Genomic DNA, 26,367 nt, shown 5'->3' with positions numbered 1-26,367 from the left:
GTAGACAGGCTTACTAGCTGTGTGTCAGATATTTCTGACCTGAAAGTACCTGCTTACATCACAGATGTCTGTATGTTTATGTTCCAGCACGTGATCTTAGATCTGCAGATACTTCTGCCAACACCTTCTGCAAAATACAGAAAACGTGGAGAGACTCTTTCAGTTATTCTGCTTCTAAACTGTAGAACTCAATTCCACCTTTTATTAGACATTCAAGCTCAGTGCTCACTTTGGAGAAATATTTAAAAACATTATTTGGTGTTCAATTAAAATTCTATGTCTCTTTGGTATTTCTTTTCAACTTGATCTGTCACTGTCTTGTCTATTTCTGTTAAACATTATCACCTGCCTGGAAAGCACTTTGAGCTGTCAAGTAGCTCATTTCTTTCTCTCCTTCTGTAATAATTTTAATCCTTTGAATTGCAAAGTAATCTGAGCTCTGTGTAAAATTAGGGGATATTAGAGGAGAAATCTGTCTACACAGATGATGATAACAGCAGGCTAAAGAATAAAACAGCTGTTAGTCTTATCTGGCTAGTTAGCACAGCTGGTTACAGAAACATTAGCTTTGAGAAGTGCACTTTTTGTTGTCTTGGCTCAGGAAACTACCAGCCTTGAGTCAGTCTCCTTTTGAAGCCCACCCAATAGACCATCTTTGGTTTTATTTTCTGGTCCACTGTTGAAATCGGTTTGAAAGTACGTCGTTCAGTTTGATCACTTATGCGTTATTGGAATTTTGACAGATCTGAATCACTTGCAGCTGTTTCGGTTGAGTTGCATGTGAGTTGCATACAAGTTTTACTGTGTAAAGCCAGCCTTAGGCAAAGTGAATTGTTTAAAGCCATTTATCTATGTAACATTAGAATAGAGGTAAACATAAAGATATCAAGAATTCTTTGTTTTCAAAAAACATAGCTGTTATCATGCGAGCTTTGAAGCATAAGTGTTTGGTTCAAAATTTATTACAGTCCATCACCAGCACACTTAATTTAAGGAAGGACTGATTAGCTAAACAAGGAGATGTTTGGAAACAGTTAAATCAACACTTTGTCATGAAATCACTTAAATCATTATTGTACTATTTATTCTATTATTCTATTTATTCATTTATTCTAATTGTAATATTTTCAGAGCAAATAAGCACTTTAGGTCCAATTAAATAGCTTTTTAAAGCTAATTTTCACAGGTGCCTAAAACTTTTGCACAGTACTGTAGATATAATATTGATATTATATTATTTTTTTTTTTAGAATGCCATTTCCAAAACATTTCTCAGAAAAGAGATAAAATGCTGTCATTATTAGCTAAAACTTGGTGGTCTCCTGAGCGAAGATGCATGCAGCACACAGTTTTGGCTAAAAGGAAAAAAAGAATCTCTGCCAGTGTGCGGCAGTGCTTAGTCAAGCAGCTAGCCTAACAGCCAACTTCACTACCTTTTCTTTGTAACAAATCTAGGTCATTGTTGTCTATCTTTGCTATGAAATATGCACGTTTGGTGCGATGGCTGACACTTAAGGCAGATTAAAGCAGATTATCATATCACTTCATATGAGGATGCATTTCTGCCTATTAGAGTTAAAGTATATTGTTTCATTCAGAATGACTTACTAAAGTTACTAAAGGTTTTTGCAAACATTCTCTTGGTTTTTAAAACTGAAGCAGACTGTATATAGACGGTAGAATAAATGTTATCATTTGATATTACAATAAATAACAGAGTCAGCTGTTTTGTCTATTAGTCTAGTTTAGTCAGTCAGCAATGCCATGTGTTCTGATCCACTATTACAAAGTTCATCACTTAAATGGTTTTATAAGTTGCTTTTAAAAGCGGCTAACAAAAAAAACAGATTTACTATATAACTGATTTATGCCCCAGCAGTTGTAGTTCTTCCTCTTTCTGCTCATCACATTTATCATTTTTGATTTGTTTTAGTAAAATATTTACAACAGACTGAAAATTTCATTGACATACAATGAAAAACATTCATGATATTAGCATTTCTGTTAATAATACTGCTTGTTTTTGTGTTTTAATCTTGAGATATTATACACTATATGGACAAAAGTATTGGGACACCCACAAATTACACTTACAGGAGCTTTAATGACATCTCATTCTAAATCCATAGGCATTAATATGGAGTTGGTCCCCCCTGTGCAGCTATAACAGCTTCCACTCTTCTGGGAAGCTTTCTACAAGATGTTGGAGAGTGTCTGTGGTAATTTCTGCCCATTCATCCAGAAGAGCATTTGTGAGGTCAGACACTGATGTTTGACGAGAGGGCCTGGCTTACAGTCTCTGTTCTCGTTCATCTCAAAGGTGTTGGATGTGGTTGAGGTCAGGGCTCTGTGAGGATCAGTCAAGTTCTTCCACACCAAACTCACCCAGCCAGGCCTTTATGGACCTTGCTTTGTGCACTGGGGCTCAGTCATGCTGGAACAGAAAAGGTTCTTCCCCAAACTGTTCACACAAGGTTGGAAGCATTCAGTTGTCCAAAAATGTCTTGGTCTGCTGAAGCATTAAGATTTTCCCTTCACTGGAACTAAGAGTTCTAGACCAAACCCTGAAAAACAACCCCGTTGCATTATCCCTCCTCCAAACTTTACAATTGGCAGTCAGGCAGGTAATGTTCTCCTGGCATTTGCCAAACCCAGACTCGTCCATCAGACTGCCAGATAGAGAAGCGTGACACATCGCTCCACAGAATACAATTCTACTGCTACAGAGTCCAGGGGCCCCACTCTGTGAGTGTACATGGTCTACCACTTCAATGCTAAGCTGTTGTTTCTTCTAGATGCTTCCGTTTCACAATAGCACCACTAACAGTTGACTGGGGCAGATCTAGCAGGACACAAGTTTCACAAACTGACTTGTGGCAGAGGTTAGATCCTATGACAGTGCCATGTTTAAAGTCACTGAGCTCATCAGTACGACCCATTCTGCCAGTACTTGTCTATCGAGATTGCAAGGCTATTGTGCTTAATTTTATCCACCTGTTAGCAACGGGTGTTTGTCCATATAGTGCATCACATTCATCTCATAACTCAAACCATAGGCATACTTTGCTTCCATAGTTTGTTTACCTTGGCTATGATTATGATATATTTCCGAAAGCAACAAGAAAATTATCTTTTCTTTTTGTGATGAACATGATTTGCCATTAAATGAGTCACCCATGGTGAAAAACACCACCCTCCTGTGGTCAGGAGTCATGTTGCGGAACACTGGTCACAAATGTTTACAACAATAATTAGCTGTCTACCTGGAGAAAATTCCAGGGATCATTTTAGAGCATGCACATGTTACTAATGACTAGCTGACTTTGTACACAATGGCCACCTGTTCCCAACATCTTACAAGCTAAATCACTGAGACACAGTCACCATCTATAAATCAAACCTGTGCACAATCAACAGTGTCTTTCTCAATTTCTTTCAAATGTCCTATTTAACTGGCCTGGAATGCTGTAATATGGGGCAGGACCTTATTACTGAGCAGCATTAATAATGGAAAGGGAGATGTAATTACTGAGACATGTAGAAAGCAAGTGCTGGAGAACAGGACCAGGCTTTGTCATAGCTAATTAAAATCTGGGATCAAAATTAGGCTAAAGTGCGGTATGCACCAGATGTGACCTACTACGCCATGAGAAAATACGGATGAGCTGGAAACTGTAGATCTTTTAAATAGAAAAGATACATCAGTGACACAAACCTGACACCTTAATCATGAAAACTGTCTGCATAATGTAGAACAAGTGAAATTAAATCTAAGAATGTTTCCAGAACTGTTGTTATAAGTCTGCTTGTACTTTAAACTCGTATAGCCAACTGGGTTGAAGTTACGATTACACAGAATGCAGCTTTTTATTTTTGCTAGAATCCAGGATGATCCTGTGATGAATTTAGAGCACATTACCATTTATCAAGTGTCTGCAAATTATGATATATTGATGGTAATTTATCCTATCTAAAATATGGTAAAATACTGATGTTTTCTACAGTAGAATACTGTCAACACATTACCAGTAACTTACTATGTTTGGAACTACATTAATTTGCAGGCAGGCTGTTGGTTGTAAGTTACAGTGATTTTGTTTGCTTTGTCAAAATACAGTACATTACCGTATTTTTGGGACACAACAAAAAAAGTAAATAAACCAGTTATCATTCTGAGGCATCTACTGAAGTCAAGGCACATCATTCAATGTGACTTATACATGAGCTCACTTATTTCAGGAAACCTGGGCATATGCATCTTTATGCATCAGTCTGCTGCACCTGCATTGCTCAAAACCCACTGACATGTCCACCTACACCAGTCTGCACTGCTCATGTACATTAATATCATGAGCCTGATAGCCCCACAACACCATTATACTTGCAACACCAATGTAGAGAGATGACTTCACATGTCTACACCAGGTTTCCTAAACAGCAGACATGTACACTTACCAAAGAGCTACCTCTGTGACCCAGCAACCAGTGCATATTCAGACAGAGTTTCAAACCTATTGTCCTTACAATGCTGTATATCGACCAGAAACAAGGACGCCAACTGTGTCATGCAAAAAGAAAATTATTGCATTTATTATTTCACCCAAAAATACACAAAAAACACACTTTAATGCTGTGGTCTCCAGCAACTTCCCATGACCATAAGCTTTATTATTGCCTCTGTTTTGCACAGAAATCCTCCACAATTTAATCGTGATTGAATGGGCTTCAATGTGGACAACCTCATAGTGTGCATTTAGCTTTGTGATGATGTTTTGTTATATATTGTTTTGTTTTATTTCAGGGAGACACAACAGACATGTGAGACCTGTCTCACGAAGTATGTTCATCTAAGTCAGGGTTCTTGACTAAGTTTCAGCTTCACAAACCTATTGTTATTATTATTCTTATTATTATTACATATTTTTCTATTATATACAAAACGTGAAGCTAAAGCTAGCAGGCTTCTTATTCCACTGTCGACTTCAGCCTTGCTGGGAAAACACGAGTCTCATCAGCTAGTTGACCACTTGTTCGAGGGATGTTTATAGCTACCGATTTCCATCTCTATTCAGTTAGGAGTGATTAAGCCACATTGGAAAATCCCCTCAAAAATTACTCGTTTCAGAGAACTCTGCATAGAAACACAAGATCAGACTGCAAAAAAACTTCAGTTTATTTACTTTTGAGATGTAGCCTTAGTCCACATTTTTGTTTACTTTAATTATTTTTATGTTTATATTATTTTTATGTCTTCTAAGATGTTGTTTTGTGACAACACTGGGAACCCCCCCCCCAAAAAAAAATTAAATAAATATATTCTTATGTTAGCACTTGTTTCCTAATTCTGTATCGAAAATGTATCATATGGTGATGCAAAAATGGTGTATTGTTACACCCCTATTATATATTGTAGAACAAAATCTTGCATCTCCAAATTGGTAACTTTATAGGAGAAGGAAAAAACATGCTTCACTTTTAATGTAAGTCAATGGAACCAGACTTTTTCCAAGTAATTTTGGGCTGTTTCTTTTAGTCCATTTGTCATCACATTTACACACAATATAAAGGACAAAATATGTCAAAAACTGAAAAACGACAAACATGGAGATACGAGGTTTTGCTCCGACAGCAGCGATCTACTTTGACAAACTTCATAAATACATGACAGACACTTTATATTATACATTCAGTGGCCACCATTTATAGTTGCACTTTAAGGCTGATGGTCTTGTTCTGTGCACATCTGTGCCATGTTTTTGTTGGACTCTTCCAAGAATGACCAGTTTTGAGCACTGGGCAGGTGCTGTGGGATGATATTTTGTGTATGTACGTATCAGTACATTTCTACATTATGGAATTATTTACAGATTTAAATACACAAGTGAAACGTGATGCAGCTCATCTGAATGTTTTCTATTATACGTTATGAGAAGAGCAGGAAATTAAAACTAATGAATAAATAAACTTACATTCTCCTTTTGAATTACTCAGACACTCAAAACTCGAGTCTATAAGCTGCCTCTAAAAGAGACTGTGCCTTCCCACTCCCCACTTCTTTCCAAACATATTTATCGCTGATTGTCAGAAAGAACTGATTAACCTTCCAATATTTCAAGGAGAGCTGTAGGCATAAGCCGTCTTTGGGGTGACACTGACTAAGCAGTCTTTTACAGAGAGGGGACGCGCACTGAAGGTGGTCTCACTTTTTTGCTTAAGCTGGGTTTGAAATGCTTGCATAAACAGTTTTTACAAACACATTTCTCAATGCATATTAAAAACAGCTAATACCTTCCCTTCATTCTAAAATAGATCATACAGTAACCAGTAATAGATGATGGGATTTAAACAGGATTTAGACTCCAGTACAGTTAGCCAACGAACATTAGAGTAGGTATTGTGATTATACTGCTGCATACTGCAGTCGTGATATGCCTTGTGACTGGTGACGAAATAAGCTGACACGATTAAAGTCGACATGAATTGGAAATGAGTGCATTTTACTTCCATACTGAGACATTTTTGAAACACGGTATTAGGGAGGGGGCGGCATGGTGGCACAGTGGGTAGCGCTGTCGCCTCACAGCAAGAAGGGCCTGGGTTCAATTCCCGGCCGGGTGACCAGGGTCGTTTCTGTGTGGAGTTTGCATGTTCTCCCCGTGTCTGCGTGGGTTTCCTCCGGGTACTCCGGTTTCCTCCTACAGTCCAAAGACATGCAGTCAGGCCAATTGGACGTGCTAAATTGCCCCTAGGTGTGAGTGTGTGTGAATGTGTATGTCTGTCTGTCTGCCCTGCGATGGACTGGCGACCTGTCCAGGGTGTATCCTGCCTTCCGCCCAGTGACAGCTGGGATAGGCTCCAGCACCCCACCGCGACCCAGAAGGATAAGCGGTTTAGATGATGGATGTATGGATGGATGGTATTAGGGAGGGTCTCTAAACTAGCCCAGCATTTTTTGTGGAGCTGGTGGGGGAGGTACAACATATTGGTTAATATTATTTTTCCTGTCTGTTGGTGCACAGCAGTGTAATCAGACTTTACACACGTCTCGAGCTTCTGTGGTGCGAGTCCAAGTCATGTGTCGGGTCTCTGAGGTGGGAGTCAGATTTGAGTCTTGAGACTTTGAGGTTCGGGTCAGAGTTGAGTCTTGAATCTCTCAAGTGCAAGGCAGAGTCGAGTGTTGACTCTCTTATGTGCAAGTTGGAGTCATATCTCAAGACTCTGAGCTGCGAGTTAGAGTCAAGTCTTAATTCTTTGAGATGTGAGTCAGTCGAGTCTCAAGTCTCTGAAGTGTAAGTCAGTCAGATCTCTTGGGTGCGAGTGTGAGTCAGTTCTCTGCGGTGCGAGTATAAGTTGAGTCTCTGAGCTGCAAGTCAGAGTTGAGTCTTGAGTCTCTGAGGTAAGAACCAGAATCATGTCTTAAGTCTGAGGTGCGAGTCAAAGTCAAGTCTTGAGTTTCTGAGGTGTGTCAGTCGAGTCAGATTTGAGTCTCAAGTCTCTGAGGTGTGAGTTAATTGGAGTCAAGACTCAAGTCTCTGAAGTGAGAGTCAGATTTGAGTCTCAAGTCTCTGAGTTGCAAGTTAGAGTGAAGTCTCGAGTCTTTGAGGTACGAGTCAGATTCGAGTCTTGAGCCTCTGAGGTACGAGTTAATTAGAGTCAAGTCTCGAGTCTCTAAAGTACGAGTCAGATTCGAGTCTCAAGTCTCTGCGAGTCCAAGTCAGTGTTATTCACTTCATCATAATATTTTCGCTGGTCAGTGTATATCATGGTGTGAATATATATTTTGCAATAAAACCGTTTTAGATACTCAAGTAAATCCTATTCTTGTAGATTAATAGTGGCTTATTATTCTGAGAAGTCCCATCACTTTAACCATTTTAACCACTTTAACCACATGTGTCCCCAATAAAACGGCCTCTGACTTTATTTTCTACTGTTTAGTTAGAGACTTTAATTACTGATGCCTTTTGTATTCTACTCACTTCTCCATTTGTTAGGATGCCCTCTCCCCCCGAAAGTTTAAAACCAGTCTTTTGACTGGCAGCGCTTTTGTTAAAAAATCTAATTACACAGTCAAGACGGTGAAGCCTGCTCCTATCATTTTCTCACTTTTAAGCAACTCAAGTGTGAAAGTGTTAAACACTGGAGAGATTTTGTTTGAGTGACATGTGCTTAATTTCACCCCCAAACCTGTTCCGTGCAATTTATGACAGAGCTGGCGGCGAGGAAAAAATAAGGCTTTTCACATCATTAGAGACTCTGTCATATTCCATATCAATGGCGAGGCTTTGTCAACCGGCTGGGCCTTTGCCGTTACCACTGAATCACTGATAAGCATTTGACCTTGGGTCACACTTTTTTGTTTGGGTCCTGATTTGTGGTGCACACAAAAAAAAGCCACTTTCTCTCAGCAGTTCTTTAGAGTTCTGTCCTTGACTTTGTGCCTAGAATTAATATTTTGTGTGAGTTGTGTGTATGTGTGAGTTAAAGTGATAGTTCATCAAAAAATCTAATTAACACAGGTAATGTCATCAATCAGCTGAGACATGTTTGGTATCTGAAGTTTGCTTCTTAAGTTCTGTGCTGGAGCTACGAGGCTGTAGCTAACAAGTAAAGGAAGCTTATATACATTTGCCTGAACGTGTTGTTAACTAATCTTAATTAGATTTGCTCATGTGTTTTCTGACACTGTATTACATACTGTTATCTACGATACTGGATACAAGCATGTCATATAGATAAAAATGGCAGTAGTTGGCATCTTGAAGCCTGAATGTTGCCTGTTTACTTTTTGTCCTATAGCGTTAGGAATCACAGGTTTATCTGGGACTATTTTAATGGGAATTTCACTCATTTTTATAGTTTTAAAAAATGATGGGTAACACTTTCTATGAATGTCGCATTTGTAAGCATCTATAAACACATTTATAACATGTTATAATGTATTCATAAGGCATTATAAACATGGTTATAAGTATTTATAAAAAAGAATTACACTGAATTACACTTTATAGCCATGTTTATTATACATTATGAACTGTTAATATAATGCATTATAAATAGTGTTAATAACATGTTATACTGTCAGTGCCAAAGAAGTCAGTCCCAGCTTGGAGAGTGTAAAGTAAAGACAAAGACCAAGCTAACGGTGGTGTATATTACCTTTCCCACATTGGGTAAAACACTGATGGCAGCTCTAGTTTAAACTCTGACATTTGAAGCCTGTAATGTGCTTTACCAAATGATTTTTAATGATATAATGAATGGTAAACACAGTCATTCAGAGTGGTTTGATGTGAAACGCACCATTTTACAGAAACTTACTGAGTCAGAATTGTTTACAGAGGTGGTGATAGGAACCAGCAAGAGTTGCTTTCCAAAAAAAAAAACTACCACACTGTTGTGCTGAGCCTGTTTCTATGTCAACCTGGAGTCCCTTTTTACCTTGTTAGTTCCCATCCTTGGTCATTTTCAGCACAATCTATTGCGTCATATCATTCAAAACATAAAATCTTGGATGGATTTGAAGTGACTTTTGCTGCCTCTAAGTGCTGTCTGAAGTTTGGCTGCATCACTGTTCCAGAAAGCAAGAGAAAATATATTAACCAATAATATCTTGGCACGTTTTACGCTCCCCTCCCGCCACCCTGACCAGTCATTGAGCCTGAACACCCGTCATCACCTCCACTCCTGACTGCATGTACAAGTATGTCCCTTGTTCTTGTCACTTCACTCTCACTTTTGGTTTTTGGATCGTTTGTAAAATAATCACTTATGAGTCATTTCAGTTTATTTACAGACTGGAAATCTGAGTTCTTATTAACACGAGTGAGGTACTTCAAATGTCTGGCAATGCACTGGTTTCCAAATTTTACTGCCACACTGTGAGGCTGAGAGACGGGTCAGATGATGGCGTGATGTACACATATCTACGCAAATGCAGTGCAGTCTTGCTCACATACTTTACGTACGTTACCTAATTTCCTTAAGTCTTTTTCTCTTGCTTTTGCCATGAAAGTGTAAGAAAAGCGAAGGCAACATGGTTCTGCCCACATTTATTTCCCACCCAGGTAGCCTGTTTCAATTGGAAACAGGTCAAATTAATAAAGTAAAATGTGTTCTAATTTCTGATTCACATTGACTGTTCTCAGTATGGGTTGGTAGTACTTGCTATACATATACATTTAATAAATCAGGCATTTACAGCCTATAGATCGCTTCTTGTTCACATAATAAAATGGCTAAAGCTTACGGTGTGAAGTAGCCTAAATGCTACTATTACTGTAGCCTATTATTATTACTATTACTATGCTATTAATAATAATAACAGGTTTCGTGTTTTTGGTTCTGTAATCACATCAAAATCATATAAGCCTGTTTCACAGAGGAAGATGCTCTCTGCATGGCAGTCTGCAGCACAGCTTTCAGTTCAGCAAGCACAAAAAAACAGAATGCTACAGAATGTGCTGAAACCAGACGACGTATGGGTGCTGATATAGGTGTTGTATTATATGTTAAAAGACAAATGTGAATACTTTTATCCATCTTAAAGCCATGGATGGCAGGTTTTCTGACAACCTGGTTGACTATCGCAATAGATCGAAACTATTGGTGACTCAATTCTATCGTCAGTCGGCTCAAGCCTAATATCTGGTTCTTATTACCAACTACAATATGTGAGTGCAATATGTGCATATGTGAGGGTTTAAAAAATAGTTCTTACAGCTGTGGCACGTCGCTCCGCTGTAGCCGGTGTTGGAGCAGTTGCAGTGGAACGTGCTCCATGACTGTGTGCATTTTCCTCCATGTTCACAGTGGCTTGGAGAGCACCTGATATGAGAGAAGAAACAAAAAAGTTTGCTTACTTTTGTTTGAGTTCAGCATTTCCATTGCCTGGCGATAATGATGGAAATCAACTGGCCCATTATGTTGGCTTTACACAGTAAAACTTTCATGCAACTTTAGTTGCTTGAAACCTAAATGAAACCAAGTTGCACTAAAGTTGCTGAAGGTGGTATGTACTCTAGCAAAGCAATGAAAAACTCTTCCAACCATCAACCATGTCTGCAAGTACAGTCAGTCAAGTACAGTGTAGGATCATTGCAAGTTTAGGGATGTATACTAACATCTAGAGTTGGTGATTAGTTTTTTGATTGAAGGCATCATGAATGCTGACAGACAAAAACTTGACAGAAAATGTTTGATTGGAAAGAAATTCATTCTACTGCAAGGTAATGACCCCAAGCACACTGCTGAGAAGACACACCTGCCTGAAACTGCGTTGCTAAGTAAGCTTAATAAGACTTGCTTACGTGGTGGGTCCGAGGGCCAAGACCACAAACAAAAAAAAATGAGCCAAGGCTCATTAGCCTTATGTTTTTGCATGTTACCCGTATGTATATATGTGTATATTCTTCCAATACTCATACAATAGCTTCCTTACATTTGAAGAACACTGCCTTCAGTGAAGATATTTCCTGTACCGGTGGTCTCTAAATCTCTTCTTGTCCACTGTCTAGTAGCTCATAACTGCTAGCCACGTGTTGTTACACGCGCATGATATCAGTTTTTTTATTACTTACTTTTATTATTTTATTAGATAACACATTTTGTTAGTAAAAGTACTTAAAACCGATATTTAAAAAATAAAAGGAAAATAAAAAAGCAAAAAAAATGTAAAACAATATGTATATGTATATTTTCTTATTGGTTGAGAAGGTGAGGGTTAAGCAACCTTCTGGTAGGCCACACTGAACATCCTCAGCCCCCAGTCCCCCACTTTGGGTAGTCCTGGTCAAAATCAAATCAAATCAAATCAAATCAGATTTATTGTCACATCACAAGAGTACAGGGACACAGGTGAGTGAAAAACTTGAGTGCGAGTTCCACAAATTATGCAGAGAACAGTATTTACAACATAGATAAACAAAACTATAGGTCTGGAGTTATTACCATCATATTGGTATACTATTGAAAGGGCCCATATTGGAAAATTGTCCTCACTTTTTTAAAATAAACAAATTCTGATATAGTAACATAACATTCCCATAACATTGGGACAGTATATGAAATGCTAATAAATAACATTGGGACAGTATATGAAATGCTAATAAAAACAGAAAGCAGTGATCAGTGAACTCTGTTTGACCTGTATTAAATTGAATACACAATGTGATGTTTTACTTTATGAGCTTGTTTGTTTTTTGTATATATATGATGTCTGCAACACGTTTAAAAAATGGGACAGTAGCATGTTTACCACTGTGTTACATCACCTTTACTTTTTTCCAGTTTTAAAAGCAGATATTTTTGTCATGTTTCTCTAATACAATTTTTCAGCTGTGCACCTGTACAGGGCATTTGCTGTGGTATTTTTCACTTCATAATGCGCTCCACTTTTTCAATAAGAGACAGGCAGATTAGTCTACCACCCGCATTCTCTGATTACGCAGCCGTGCCATTGTAACGTGTGCAGAATGTGGCTTGGTGTTGTCATGCTGACGCCCCTGAAAAAGATGCTGGCATATGCTGCTCCTAAATGTGTATAAATCTTTCAGCATTAATGGTGCTTTCACAGATGGGCAAGTTACCCATGCCATAGGCACCAAACCCCCCCATACCATGACAGGCCTTGGCTTTTGAACTTTATGCTGGTAACAGTCTGGATGGTCCTTTTGTTCTTCAGCCCAGAGAATATAACGTCCATTATTTGAATTGCGCACAGTACAGTGTTTACTGACAGCAGTTTTTTTAAAGTATTCCTCAACCCATGTGGTGATATCCATCAAAGAAGTATGCCAGTGGTGTCTGTGGGAATGTCACAAGCTTTCCATTGTAGTTTTTGGCCTTATCCCTTACGCATAGAGATTTTTCTGGCTTACGTGAACCTTTTCATATGTACTGTTCAGAGAAGTGTCCCACAAATCTGTAGCTTCCTTCACTAAAGCCATTAAAGGCCTACTGGATATCATCATGTCCTTGAGAGCAACATCCTTAGACAGTTGACATAATTATTGTCTCTCTTGAATTCTAAAAGATTACTGCCTCTCAGATTACTTGCATTTCCTATAAAGGAGGCATCTTTCAGAAGAGTTCACCTGTGGTGAACAGGTTTCTATCCAAACAGTATTTTATCTGCTTTCTCAAACAGTGGAGTTGCTTCAGTGACCAGGGCTGACACTGAAAGGTCTACCTGAGTCTGCGGTGGCTTTGATTCTGATATTATACTGGACCAAAGGAAGAGTTTCAGATGAATACTTCTTCTCACCCCAAATGTAATCGATGTTTGGCTTCTTCAAAAGTTTGCTTGTTCAGTTTTGCACTGAAGCTACAGTAGATAACAACTAGGCTATCATTGCTAGCCTTCAATCAAGTAAGTGACTACCAGTTAGCACTGTGCAAAATGCAGGCCTAAATCGCACATTTTCCTTCATACAAAGCTGCTAAGTCATTTCGAGTACTTGGTTAACCGTTCAAGGTGCCAGTATTCGAATACTAAAATCACTATTTCATTTCATTACAAGAAGAAAATCTACAGGCTAACAATTCAGTGAAATCACTGCATGGTGTATATACCATACACTGTGCTACTACAAAACACAAGTACCTTAACAAGAATGCACTGCTAAGGACGTGTCGTTAAGGACGTTTAGGCTACCGGCCACCCCTGTTCATTTTTATTTATTATTACTTAACAACTCGACACAGTTTGAAACAAGTTAGTGATAATTTAAGCATGCAGTTAGCGCAGTGCTAATTGGTGAGGTATAAGATCCATGACTTGTCAGTTGCTTTTATATAGTACATATGATTTACCCATATAAAATGTGCTTTTTCCAGTTCTGGAGGCATAAGGCTATGGAACCTAGAGAAAATACAGTTTCTCCATAAATCCTTGTTATCAGTGATTCTGTGATGTTCAGGTTTGTTTTTCATTTTCTGTTTTATTAGACATACAAGCCTAAAAAGTAGTCAAACAATGGCTGAAGGGGTTTCAGAACTGCGAAGCGTAGGTGAATCTTGAAGTTTTCAAACTTAAGAATCCACTGTTACACCACCTCCATGACCAGAAACTTTTTGCAAGTTTCATAAAAGTCTTTTTTTTTTAAAAATGCAGCCCCTGAACATTACAAAATGCCCTGGGAACTACAAATGGAATCGTATGATATGGTCAGATGAGACAAAAAATTTACTTTTTGGCCATTAACATTGCATTTAGCCAAAAAGTGGGACTGCATCCAATGAACAGCACCTGATAGTCATTGATGGATCACTTATGCTTTGGTGCTGTTTTGCTGCTAGTGGTCCAGGTGCTTTTGTGAAAATCAGTGGCATAATTAAATTCCACCAAATACCAGCCCAAACTCTGTCTGCCTCTTCCAGAAGGCTGAAACTTGGCCATGAGTGGGCCTTTCGGCAAGATAATGACCCCAAACACACATGAAAATCCACACAGAAATGGTTGTGGGAACATTAAATGAAATTCTGCGATGGCCTTTCAGTCTCCAGATTTGAACCCGAAGGAAAATCTGTGGTGTATATTAAAGAGGGCAGTCCACAAGGAACTGGAAATGTTTTTGCATGAAGGAGTGGTCCAAGATTCCTCAATAAGTAATCTCCAACCTTGTTAAGCATTACAGAAAGCGTCTTAGCGCTGTCATTCTTATAATGGGAGGCTTCACCAAATATTAATAATGAAGATGCCCATATTACTAAATAATTTATTAATGTAAAAGTATAAATATGCAGTTTACCTATTTTAAGCTTTAAGAATCTCTCATTACATGTGCGGTTTATTTAATGTATTGATTTTAGCTAATTTTCATGAAGGGTGACAATAATTCTGGAGTGAAATGTATGCTAATAGCTCCAAAGCTAAAGAAACAAACTTTAGGCACCAAACAAGGTCTTGGCTGTTGCATTTGGTAAAGAGAAAATTGTGTACATTTGAATTTGTGCCAAACTATTCCCCTTTACAATGACAAAATGAGGACTGGAGCGGAGTGTTTGGCGGGCGCTCGGCTCTGTGCCACACTGCAAGCCGTATTGTAGCGCTTGGCATCGAGCCTGCCGCATCTACTGAGTCACAGCACTGAATCCCAAAGGCTTCGGCCGCTCTCTTCTGTTTTCCAGCAATCTGCCTCCTCAGGTAAGCTAATGACAAAGCTTCAGTGAGGATGAGTCACGCACACGAACGCGCCCGCTTACTACCGAACTTGCTGACGTGATGCCCTAAACAAATACAGCTGAGGCCTGCACGCAAACTGCTGACGCTACTGGCCTTCCCGCCTGGAGTAATCGATAGTGACATACGTTACACAAATGAGTACGATGTTGCAGGAGCATCTCTCACCACTAATGGTTCAGAACAGAAGGCAGGGAGAGCTGAGAGTAATGTCAGATGAACAGGCGATGCTGAAGCAAAATGGCATGTTTTTTTTTTTCTCCAAATGCTCTCAGACAGATGAATCCTGGAATGAAGAAACATGGACTTTCGCTAATGAAAGTGCTTTGACATTTGAAAAAAAAACTGAATTGTGGGAAGCCTCCTTGCATCTACAGCATCTTAAGAAGAAAGCAGGAGGAATCCACACAGTACAGAACACAATAAAAGCTCATTCTAAACAATATGGTAGCAACTTACTTCCATCTTTTAAAGAAATGGCTTGCCGGAAAATCTGCTTTACACAATTTTCCTCTTACCGCTGACATAATCCATCAGCCAAGACATGTTTCTTGTCCAAAGTTTACTTCTGTAGTTTTCACTGGAGCTGAAACTGGAGCCTCACATAGGCTTTTGTGGTTTTTGACACTGTTTGACTTACTGTCATATATGTTTCTTAAAAGTAAGGTTAAAGTACACAGTGAAAAGATGGTACTTAAGCTTAATATGAAGAAGACAAGGATGACAGAGCTTGAAAAGATCTTCACATGCAACAATTTGTCCCTACAGACAAAGATCTGGATTATCCAGGCTGTGGTCTTCTCTGTGGTTCTTTATGGATGTGAAAGCTGGACAATAAACAAGTGAGACAGGAAAAATACTGATACATTTGAACTTTGGTGCTGGCAAACACTTCTGAGAGAAAGAGTAAGTGGATCCTCGACCAAATCAAGCCTCACCTCTCACTCAAAGCCCAGGTAACCAAACTGAGGCTCTTATTTTGGACATATTCTGAGAAGAACTGATTCATTGGAAAAAAAAGACACTATGCCCAGAACAGTTGAAGGTAAAAGTGGTTGAGAAAAGAGCTACAAGATGGATGGAGACAATCAGAGGAATCATGAACCAGCCATTTGGAAGCCTGAGGACCCAAACAGAAGACAGGATATTATAGAGAAACACAATACATATGATCACCAGGAGCCTGAAACGGCTTGACAGCACTTAATAATGATATGACTTTCTATTTTCTATAATAATGAACAAAAGTATGGATGAAATTCAGGCTAATACAACTGTTTTTAACTATGCTATATTTTTGCCCATTATCATAGATAAGAGTATGTCTTAGGGTTGTAAACTACATAAGCAAGTCTATTTGAAATTACTGGCCTACTCATTATGGCCAGGGGGCGGGGGGGGGGTGGGGGGGGTTACAGTGGGGCACCGAATCTGATGGCATCGGAAGGTGGTTGATAGAAATGCTACTTATTATAGTAAATGTAATTTCAAAATAGTATTTTCTTGGCAAAAAGAGCTTTCAACTAAAGCTATAGATAGGATATATTTGTTTAGTAGATATAGTTTAGATGTGGTGTTTATTTAGTTAAACAACAAAATGAAATTTTAAAGCTGTAAAATTTGGAGATTTGGAAGACCTCTCTGGTAGAACCTGCACACAATGTGCAGGAGAACATTTTGTAACGTGGGTGGTGCTTCTAACCTCTTCCCCAAGTGGATGAATCTGATGACTGTGAGTGTGTTAAGAGTATTTAAAGATAACTCAGTCAAAACTTGGTGAAGGTCGTGTCTTCTGAGAATGTAAGTGAATTATGTACAATCATCATCATATCTTCATCATTATAATGATGATTTTGCATTTGAGACCTAAACATTGAGCCAGACCTTTTCTGGACTCGAGAAGAATACATGAAGATGTATGACATGGTCCAAAAAACTCCCGCGAAATCCAGCCACACCTTTGTCTTTTAATTGATTTCTTCAGGCTTTACAGACTCACAGCGGAGCAGTCACACCATGTTTTGGTGTGTTTTTTTTTTCTCCTGACTCAGTCATGCTACTTCTTACAATTTTAGCAAAAAAAGATCTTAAGTTCACAAGCTAAATCATAGGGCTTTGTCTGGTTGCAGTGGGTGTAGTGTTTTATTCCGGCTGTGCACTGCTGCTATTCTTGAGTATCATTCACCTTAAACATGTGCAAAACATTCCCAGAGCATTTTCATTCACGAAAACACAGTATCATAGAAATGTTTACTTTGCAGGCAGTACCGCGCTGCTTCTGAGTTAAAAGCACATATACACATCAGATCAAGTCAAAGGTGCGAAATTGAGTGAAAATCTTAAGTGCGTAGCCCCCTTGTAGTACTTAAATGTACAAAAAAAAAACATTTATAAAGAAAAAATCTATATGGATAGATGTACAATATGTCAATCTATACATGGGTATAGATTTTGCTAGATTACAGTAAGATTTGAGTGAGTCTGCAGAAACAAAATGAGGAACTGCCTGTTGAACACAACCACTTTCTCCTGATTCCTCAAAAACGAAGCAATAGACAACACCCAACTATCCAGAACTGATGACCTATTAAGCAATCAACTAGCAGCTTCAATGCGATGCCACCCGTGGTGGACAATCAAGTTTTCTGTGGTGGCCAGTGCCACCAGAGGCAGCACAGACACACCACTGGCAGTGTGTGTTAGAGGAGGGCAGTTACATTCAGATTTCTCAAACATAATTATAAATACAAAGATTATTTTTAATACTTGGATGCAAATCATTTGCAGTCAGTGACTGCCTGAAGTCTGGAACCCTTGGACATCATCAAATGCTAAGTTTCCTCCCTTGAGATGCTTTGCTAGGCCTTTCCTGCAGCTGCCTTCAGGAGTTGCTTGTCTGTGGGTCTTTCTACCCTCAGTTGAAAAGCATTCTCATTTGGGTTGAGGTCAAGTGACTCAGCTATTTAAGAATTCCATAGCGCCGTCCTATCAGTTTTGCAACATTCGACTGAATCTGAGCAGAAAGTATGGCTCTATACATTTCAGAATTCATCCTGCTACTTGTATTAGGAGACACCAGTGACTCACTTCTATTGGCAGCCATACATACCCATTCCATTACACTACTTCCACCATGTTTATCAGATGATGTTGTATGCTTCAGATACTGAGCTCTTCCTTCTCTTCCCATCATTCTGGTACAAGTTTATCTTGGTTTAATCTGTCCAAAGAATCTTGTTCCAGAACTGTTCAGGCTTTTTTTTAGATGTTTTCTAGCAAAGTTTTATCTGGCCTTTCTGTTCTTGAGTGTTACCAGTGGTTTAGACCTTGAGATAGAACCCTCTGTATTTACGATCATGAAGGTGTCTCTTGATTTTAGACTCTGACAATGATACGCCAACCTCCTCTAGAATGTCCTTGACTTGACTAGATGTAGTGTAGAGGGTTTTCTATACCACAAAAAGAATTGTGCAATCATCCACTTTAGCTGTCTTCTGTGGACTTCCAGGCCTTTAGGTGTTGTTGAGCTTATATGTGTGCTTAACTGCTTTATTTTTCTCTTATTTTATTCTCTTTGCTATATTTTATTGTCTTTTACTACCACAAATTTCTTTACTCTTTTTAAACCCATGTTTGTATAATACTTGGGCTATGCTGTAAATGAATGCATCAAGATTGAAAGTACTTACTCCTTTTTTGGGTTCAATTTCATTATGTTACACTGGTGTACTGCTCTGGTGTGACTGCATTTTGAGGTTCTTAATTTCATTTCAAGGATCTTGGAAAGAGAAGAATAACAAATAAACTAAAAGATGCTGGACATACTAAGATGTTACTCAGTAATCAATCAAAAAAGGTTTTTTATTTCACCAAAGTAACAATACTTTTACGTGAATATGGGTTTAGGCTTCTCTTCCCATCTCTGGTGGAATAAAAGGTTCCATTACTGGGTTTGCTACATTAGCCTTGTAGCTTTAGTTTAATATGTATTCTGTATGACATTGTGATTGGTCACACCACTGACTTTTGAGGTGTATCATTTTATTTTTTTTTATGAAGGATCTCAAAAAGAGAAGAATAGTGAATAATAAACTGATAGTTGCAGGAAATTACTGTTTTGGTAATCACCAAAAGTTTTGGTGCCCCTGGTTAGATGATGTTTTGTTGATTTTCTATGTAAAAATAAGTGAACACATCCTCTACAGAGAACACACTTCTGCACATTTTAATACATAATTACTGTTTATTTGCTGAATTTAACATACTGGGGAAAAATGTGCAAAATTTATTATGTTTGATTTTTCCCAAAATTAAACTCTACAAATGAATAGAAACTAACATAAAAAAGCCATATTTAATTATGTTCTCCGTAGAGGATGTGATTTTCACTTAGAAAATTTTAAACTTGTTTAAACTTTTGGATCTGACCAGAAGTTACTTGGCATTGCAGCAGTTTTTGTGACCGATTCTTCACTCAAAAAAATCTCCTTTTATTTTCTCTTGGCTCATTATTTCACCAAAATAACAAAACTTCCATGTGAGCACAGGTTTAGGCTTCTCTTCCCATCTCTGGTGGAAGCTTCCATTACTTGTCTATTACTTGCTTCAATTTCTTTCTCTTGCTTAGTTGCAAAGCCATGTAACATGCAACCTATAGGAAAGCATCTGAAAAAAACAGAAATCCTTCTTCACAGCATAAAAAAGGGGAAATTATCTGCCCAAACACACATTTGTGTGGAGAAAAAGGTCTGCATGTCTGCCCAGAGAGCCGACAGTGACAATGGGCTTTGGGCAGAGGGCTGACAGCAGAGCGGGTCGAGTGCCCTACATCATCCTCCATCTCCCCCATACAGACATATTCGCTTTTCTCCTCTAGCAAGAACAGGTCTGCCCACCATGACCCTAATCACCGCGAGGCAACAAACAGAGACGCGCAAACGCCAGGCGAGAGACAAGCGCAGCAGGAGAAGAGAGGGAGCCCGCCTCCTTTTCCTCCTAATTTCGAGGAAGCTTACACGGTAGACAGGCCTGTTGCTCCAGGCCAGAGTTCAGAGGTGAATCATGGGAAATTAGGAGAGACAGAGCCTGTGCCGTCCACATGACCTTCACACGACCTCCGAACAAGGTGGATGGAGCTAAGCTGCGTGGACAGCATTGACATCAACCCCTAGTTACAGTTCCGGGGCTATTCGGGTTCTCTGCATTCAAGTCAGTTCTCTTATCGCTGTTTAGCAGTTTTTAAAAAATGCACCTCTGTCACAAACGGAGAGAGCAAAGCTGATATGTATAAGAGTGGACGGGACCTTTTTGAACTTCTGGCTTTGCCGGATCATCAAGCACCACAGCATGCTGAGGAGAATACTAAGTGGTCCACTACAGTAAATGGGCATTCTAGCCTAAAACTAGTTATGTTGTGTAGTATTCTGTAGCAGAATTGCATCCCTCTTCAAGTTTGATAGAATTTACGATTTTATGTCCTTTTTGATGTTGTCACTACAATCCCCAGCATGCTTTACACAAAGATGTCAAATATCCACTGGGAATTCCCCCAACATTGCAATAAATAAATCCTGACTGCTAGCGTAGCCACTGATGTAGAGACTAATAAATACAGAGGTCAGTTTCCTAGCACTAACTTTAGGTACCTGGCCTCACAGCTCTGTAAGGTTTACACCTTATTCATATTATATTTCACGGTAGTTGTTTTTGAGTCAGGGTCTACTGACTAGATTCTGCCTTTAAAACAGCATCTATCATTATTTCAATAAAGCACTGTGTACTATGTGTGGCTTTGTGTTCAGGGTAAAGGCAGGGATAGTGACACTGTGGTTGGCTGTTTCTTTCTAAATGAAATACTGAAAATTACTATTAGGTATTCCCTTGTACTTTCCAATTAATACAGGTCTGTATGGGTTTTAGAGAGTGTCTTAAAGTAAAGTACGGAGTAGTAAGATGATTTTTTCCAAGAAGTAGTCAGTAAACTTCTATTATAGTTTGAGAGATGTAATCAGTAATTTATTATGGATTACTTGAGCAACTACCTCAACACTGCACTGCTCTACCCCATCATCAGTGGTCTGTTTCTGACTTCATAAATGCTTTTGGCTGGATATTTTTTTGGAAGTGGTGCCTTTCAGCCTAGCAGTGACACTGAATTGTGTAAAACCCCAGAGCCTTCCATCCAGCACCACACACTACCATGTCAGAGTCACTGCTGTGCTGAGAATGAACCGCCCACCAAATAACATCTGGTTAACAGTGGCGCTGTGGTCAGAAAATGAGGTGTGAGATAGAGTGCGGAAAACAAATTGCACATTGCCACGGGCTACAGTCCTAGGAAGCCAGTGTCCGGCACAATTTGGTGATCTCCCAGCTCAAACACACCTGCCACACCTCATGAGTTGAATCAGGTGTGTTTGAGCAGGAAAACCACCAAACTGGAGGCCGCCATCCAAAACTAGAGTTGCCCATCCCTGACCACTATAGTGGATATATAAGGTAGACAGACCTCATAAAGTAGCCAGTGAGTGCACATACTAGGTTGGTGTTTCTAATAAAGGGGTTTGATGAATGAACATGCGCCATATAGTGACACGTGAGAGAGCGACCCTCCTCCATTTCCCTCCCAGTGAGGATATTTACTAAGTGTTCTATTTGCATGCTCTGTCCAAACTAAGCTAAGGGCATCAGGAATAATGATAAACAAGCAGAAGGATGGAATGACATTGCATGAGACAAAGCACAAGCCCATTGGCTGCTCTATTGCAGCTGGCTTTGTGGAACTGAAGAGCATTACACCATCCAGGGCAGGACTCTCTGCTAGGAGCGCAGTCCCGTTTGCAGAAATAATGAGGCGGCTCAGCGGGGAGGCAGCTGAGGGAGAGTTCCCCTCCACGGAATTAATGGCAGGACGGAGAGTCCTACAGTTTCTTGTAATGGCAGACAAGCATGGTGAAAACATCGCGCTGGAGCATGCCATAAATTATTTAACCCAACATACATTACTTCCAGCCAGATGGTGCTGCCACCACATTCCTCTGACTGCGGCTCGACTGCTCTGAGGTAATGGAGTGGTCGTGAAGGCTGTGATGTCAACACGGCTGTGATGTGTGCCTCATTCCATCATAAACGCTGAGTTTTCCAGCTTTCACTTCATCCGCTGACGTTTATCTCGGCCAGCGTTGCCGCCTGACACCCATGCAGAACAGCGGTGTCGCTCCTGGCCTTCTGCAATTAAGTTTGGGACCCTACTTGCAATTTCTGCCTGTTTAGTTAGCTAATTAGCATAGCTAATTATCTGACTAATGATGTCAGATCTAACATTAGCTTTCACTCTTCATACCAGTGGTGATCTCGGTAGCTAGAAACTGAATGCTTTCAAATGTTTGCGGAATACTAAGCAAAACATTACCAAGAGACCACATACTGATGGCTTGGAGATTTTTTCTTTGTTCTGAACAAGGCCTGTGCAGCTTGCCAAGTAATATTAGACAATATGTACATGCAATTTTTATTCCCTTTTACTGTTAAAACAGCAGATCATTAATAGGCCTTATGAGCCGCTAAGCTACATTGGGAAACCTGCAGCAAAGACAGAGTGTGACACATAGTCTAAGGCAGGGGTGTCTAGCCTTACCCACAAAGGGCTGGTGGGGCTGCAGGTTTTCATTCCAAACAAGCAGGAGAACACCTGATACCATTTCTTTAATCAGCTGGTTTCAGTCAAACAACTGATCATGTGATCTTCTGGACAAGCCTGGTCTAAGGGAACTTTTATACAGTTTAACCCCCCAAACAATCCAGGTTTATTTCATACAAAGACTAATTATTCAGTAACTACAGTGACTTCAATGCAAACTAATAGAGGTATTCTTAGGTTGCAGAAGTGTGTAATAAAACTTAAGCCCATGGCTTGTTAAGGGGTTCAGTGTCCCGATGATTGAGTTGTACAATTATGAAAATATAATGCTTTATTGTTTCCTACGGGCATTTATAGCCAAATTCCAGAGTGCCTTATTTTTAAAGACAGAAAACACCTTGTGTTTTCTTTAATATGTAAAGCATGTGAATTTTGGTTTGGAACTCACTCACTCGCACAAGTGCAGCAGTCTAAAAGTTCTCCACAAAGAGGAGCTATTAGCAAGCAAGTCGCTTTTGTGTGCATCATTTAAAGAGAAGAAACAGTCATGAACCCGCACCAGCAGGAGCTCACAAATGCATGTGTGTGCGGTCACAGCTTTCAAAATGAGGTGAAATAATTTATTACCAAAAGCTGTTGAGTTATTCAGTATTAGTATGTGAATGAAATTTCAGAAACTTGTCATTAAATCAGTTAACGCTAAAAAATAAATCATATAAGCCAATGATAGCATAGAAAGTAAGTCTAAGATGCAGTGGACTGTGTGCATGTTTTTGTGGGGAGGCTACAAAATAAGCAAATATTGTAATTTTTTTTAATGTGCCAATTATTTGTAGGTATTGCCCAGGCCTACTCTGAATGTGGGGATAATTTTGTTTGTACACCATTCTGCTATATATCTGTCTAACGCTGGCGCCATTAATACTTGTAGCTTTGGGCTAAAGGTAGGTAGGAACGTAGACTTATTAGGGTGGCAACAAACTGAGCATGAATTTTCAAATGCCTTGCAGGGCAAAGGTGTTCTTGTGAACACTGAATGACGTACAACAATCTTGTCGTTTGCTTATGGATGAAACATAAGTTAGCATGGCTGAGAATTCCCCCAAATCTCTGACAACACTAAATTCAAAAGTTTCTCCAAAAGCAGGAGCTATTATTGTCACTTGCTGTGTGCATTATTTAAAGAGAAGAAACAGACAAGAACCCACACCAGCAGGAGCTCACAAATGCACGCATTTGCAGTTCCAGCATACCTCTGAACATATCTTTGACAAAACTAAACTTGACGGTGGGTAGCCAGCTTGTTTTGCCTGCAATACCAGCTGTTGACTGTGGGCATTAAAAGAGCACTCGAGGAATCTGAGTGTGGGTTTTGGAGGGGGCATACCACTTATACCATTATGTGATCTCAACTGAAAATATTCAATGACTGATTCTCATTATGAGATTACCCCATGAGACTTGCATACATATGCCATGTGAAGTTCTGCACAAGGAGGAAGTTGCTTTTGTGCGAGTCATTTAAAGGGAAGAAGCAGCCATGAAACCACACCAGCAGGAGCTCATGAATACATGTGCTGATCACATCTGAGCATGTTCAGTGACGCTAGCCAACACAACATAACCAATCAGTTTTGGATCAAAAGTTGTCAAAGTCTTAGGCACTTCAGAATTTTGCAGGCCTATAAAGCATAACAAAAGAATAAACACCAATCAAAATGAATGCTATCACTATCAGGCTTGCGCAACTTGCAGAGTTTGCGCACAGGAAAGACGCCAGCACGACGTTCAGTATCAGCTAAAAGCAAAGTTAGCCTAAAACACTGACACCCTGATATGTGTACACACACACAGCTCCCCATGGGACATACTTTTAATGTATCACTTCCTTCATCTTCTCTGACGTGCTGCAAAAATACAGCAGGGTGCAGCAGTCGCTATTTACTCTGCTAGCGTTTGAAGTCTCGTAACTATAAGGAGAAACAGACAAGCATATAGCTGTCTGTGTCTGCCAGGGGAAAAGTGTAGACTTGGCAGAATTCCCCTCCTTTTGCGGAGTAATATTCACCCTCCCTACATCACTTAGTCAGCAACGCTGTCAGGATGTTAGCTCTTCATCACATTTTTCCTGTTCGCTATTCTGCAATCCATCTCTTGCTAGCACGCACTACACATTACCTTATGACTTAGCAAGCCCTTTCAGAGCCAGAGCAGCGCTGTAAAAAGCCCCACGCCTCAGTGCTGATTGACCTCTCATTACAAGGCAGTATAATGTCAAACCTGTTCCTTTTAACAAAAAAGAACAAATCGGCAGTGTCGACGCGACCCAGGAAGCCACCACTCGACGCTGCCCTTTAACGTGATTACGGGGGGTTTAAGAATCTTGCGTGGACGATACATTTTCCACTTCTCTGGAAGGTTCTTTGATCTGGGGGTTGCTAACGAAGGCCTGGTCCGCAGGAGATAGTGAAGCGTGCCCCACGCTAATGCCTCCTTTGTCCAGGGCCATGCGCTTGCAACTGTAAGACATGCAGTTATCCCAGAATGCACCGCTCCATTATGGGCGGCCCTATTATTTTGTGTAAAAAAGCAGCACTCCTCTTTCAGAGCTAATAACCCTCACAGTTGAATCTCTGTCCCTGCGTCGTGTGGAGGAGACTGCAGCTCTCTCGCTCTTCTGCTCTCTTCCTCCCTCGTCTGCTCTCTTGCCTGCAGACTCAATAACCCCTACTTTAATGAGAGAAGAGAACTGCTGGGATGATTTCAAGCCTAACTTTTGCACTCCCAAGAACGCAATAATGGTCGCCGAAACCGAAGCCCGTTTTATATTCCATTTCTAACAGCCCCTGCCAGCTGCCGGGGCCGGGGCTTCTGTGCTGTTTTCATACGACTTACAACAAAACGCTTGCGCACAGCAGCTCTTTAATAAGGAAAAAATATATGCTAAAAGGAAGCACATTTGATGTCACTTTTGCTGTAGGCTTGAATCGATGGATTCCCTTTGGATGATATGAGATGATTAGGAGACTCATCATAGCAGATTGTATATGGGTGAGAGCTGGAATGGGTGAAAATGAGCAAATATGTAATGCAGTATTTACAGTGGATGCTTTACAGTCACTGGCCACTTTATCATCTACAGATGGGCTGCAATTTGCAGTAGTCTTCGTCTAGAACAGACGTGGTGAACTCCTGTCCTTGTGGGCCACAGTTTATAACCTGATTCAACTCAACAGCTGATTGACAGATTCAGTGATCATGTTAAAAGCAGGAAAGTCACCAAAGTGTGCTGGACACCGGCCTTCCAGGACCATAGTTCGCCATCCCTGATCCAGACCTTCATTATTGGTTTGCTTCACAGAGTTGCTCTTGGCTGGATGTTTTTGATTTCAAGCTAACAGTCGAATGACCTGCCACCCAAATAATTAGATAAGCACCAAAAATTCCAAATGTTTTTGGCACAAAATTGTCAAAAATGGCATGGATTTTAGCCTAAAGAAAAAATGGATAAAAATGTTGGCCCATTCCTCCAGATGAGCATTTGTGA

General features: G+C 39.8%; 1 protein-coding gene across 1 annotated transcript in view; it reads right to left on the bottom strand.

Moving 5' to 3' along the window:
* cntnap3 (contactin associated protein family member 3) overlaps positions 1 to 26,367 on the bottom strand; it is a 188,696-nt gene that overhangs the window by 53,152 nt on the left and 109,177 nt on the right. Inside the window, exon 11 of the mRNA XM_036595152.1 lies at positions 10,721 to 10,827. Coding sequence (XP_036451045.1) covers positions 10,721 to 10,827 — 107 coding nt within the window. The remainder of the gene's footprint in view (positions 1 to 10,720; positions 10,828 to 26,367) is intronic.

Source organism: Colossoma macropomum, unplaced genomic scaffold (genome assembly GCF_904425465.1).
Source record: "Colossoma macropomum unplaced genomic scaffold, Colossoma_macropomum, whole genome shotgun sequence".
Taxonomy (NCBI): Eukaryota; Metazoa; Chordata; class Actinopteri; order Characiformes; family Serrasalmidae; genus Colossoma; species Colossoma macropomum.
Note: the sequence above shows the minus strand (reverse complement) of the source record. Positions and strands in the feature narration are given on the sequence as shown.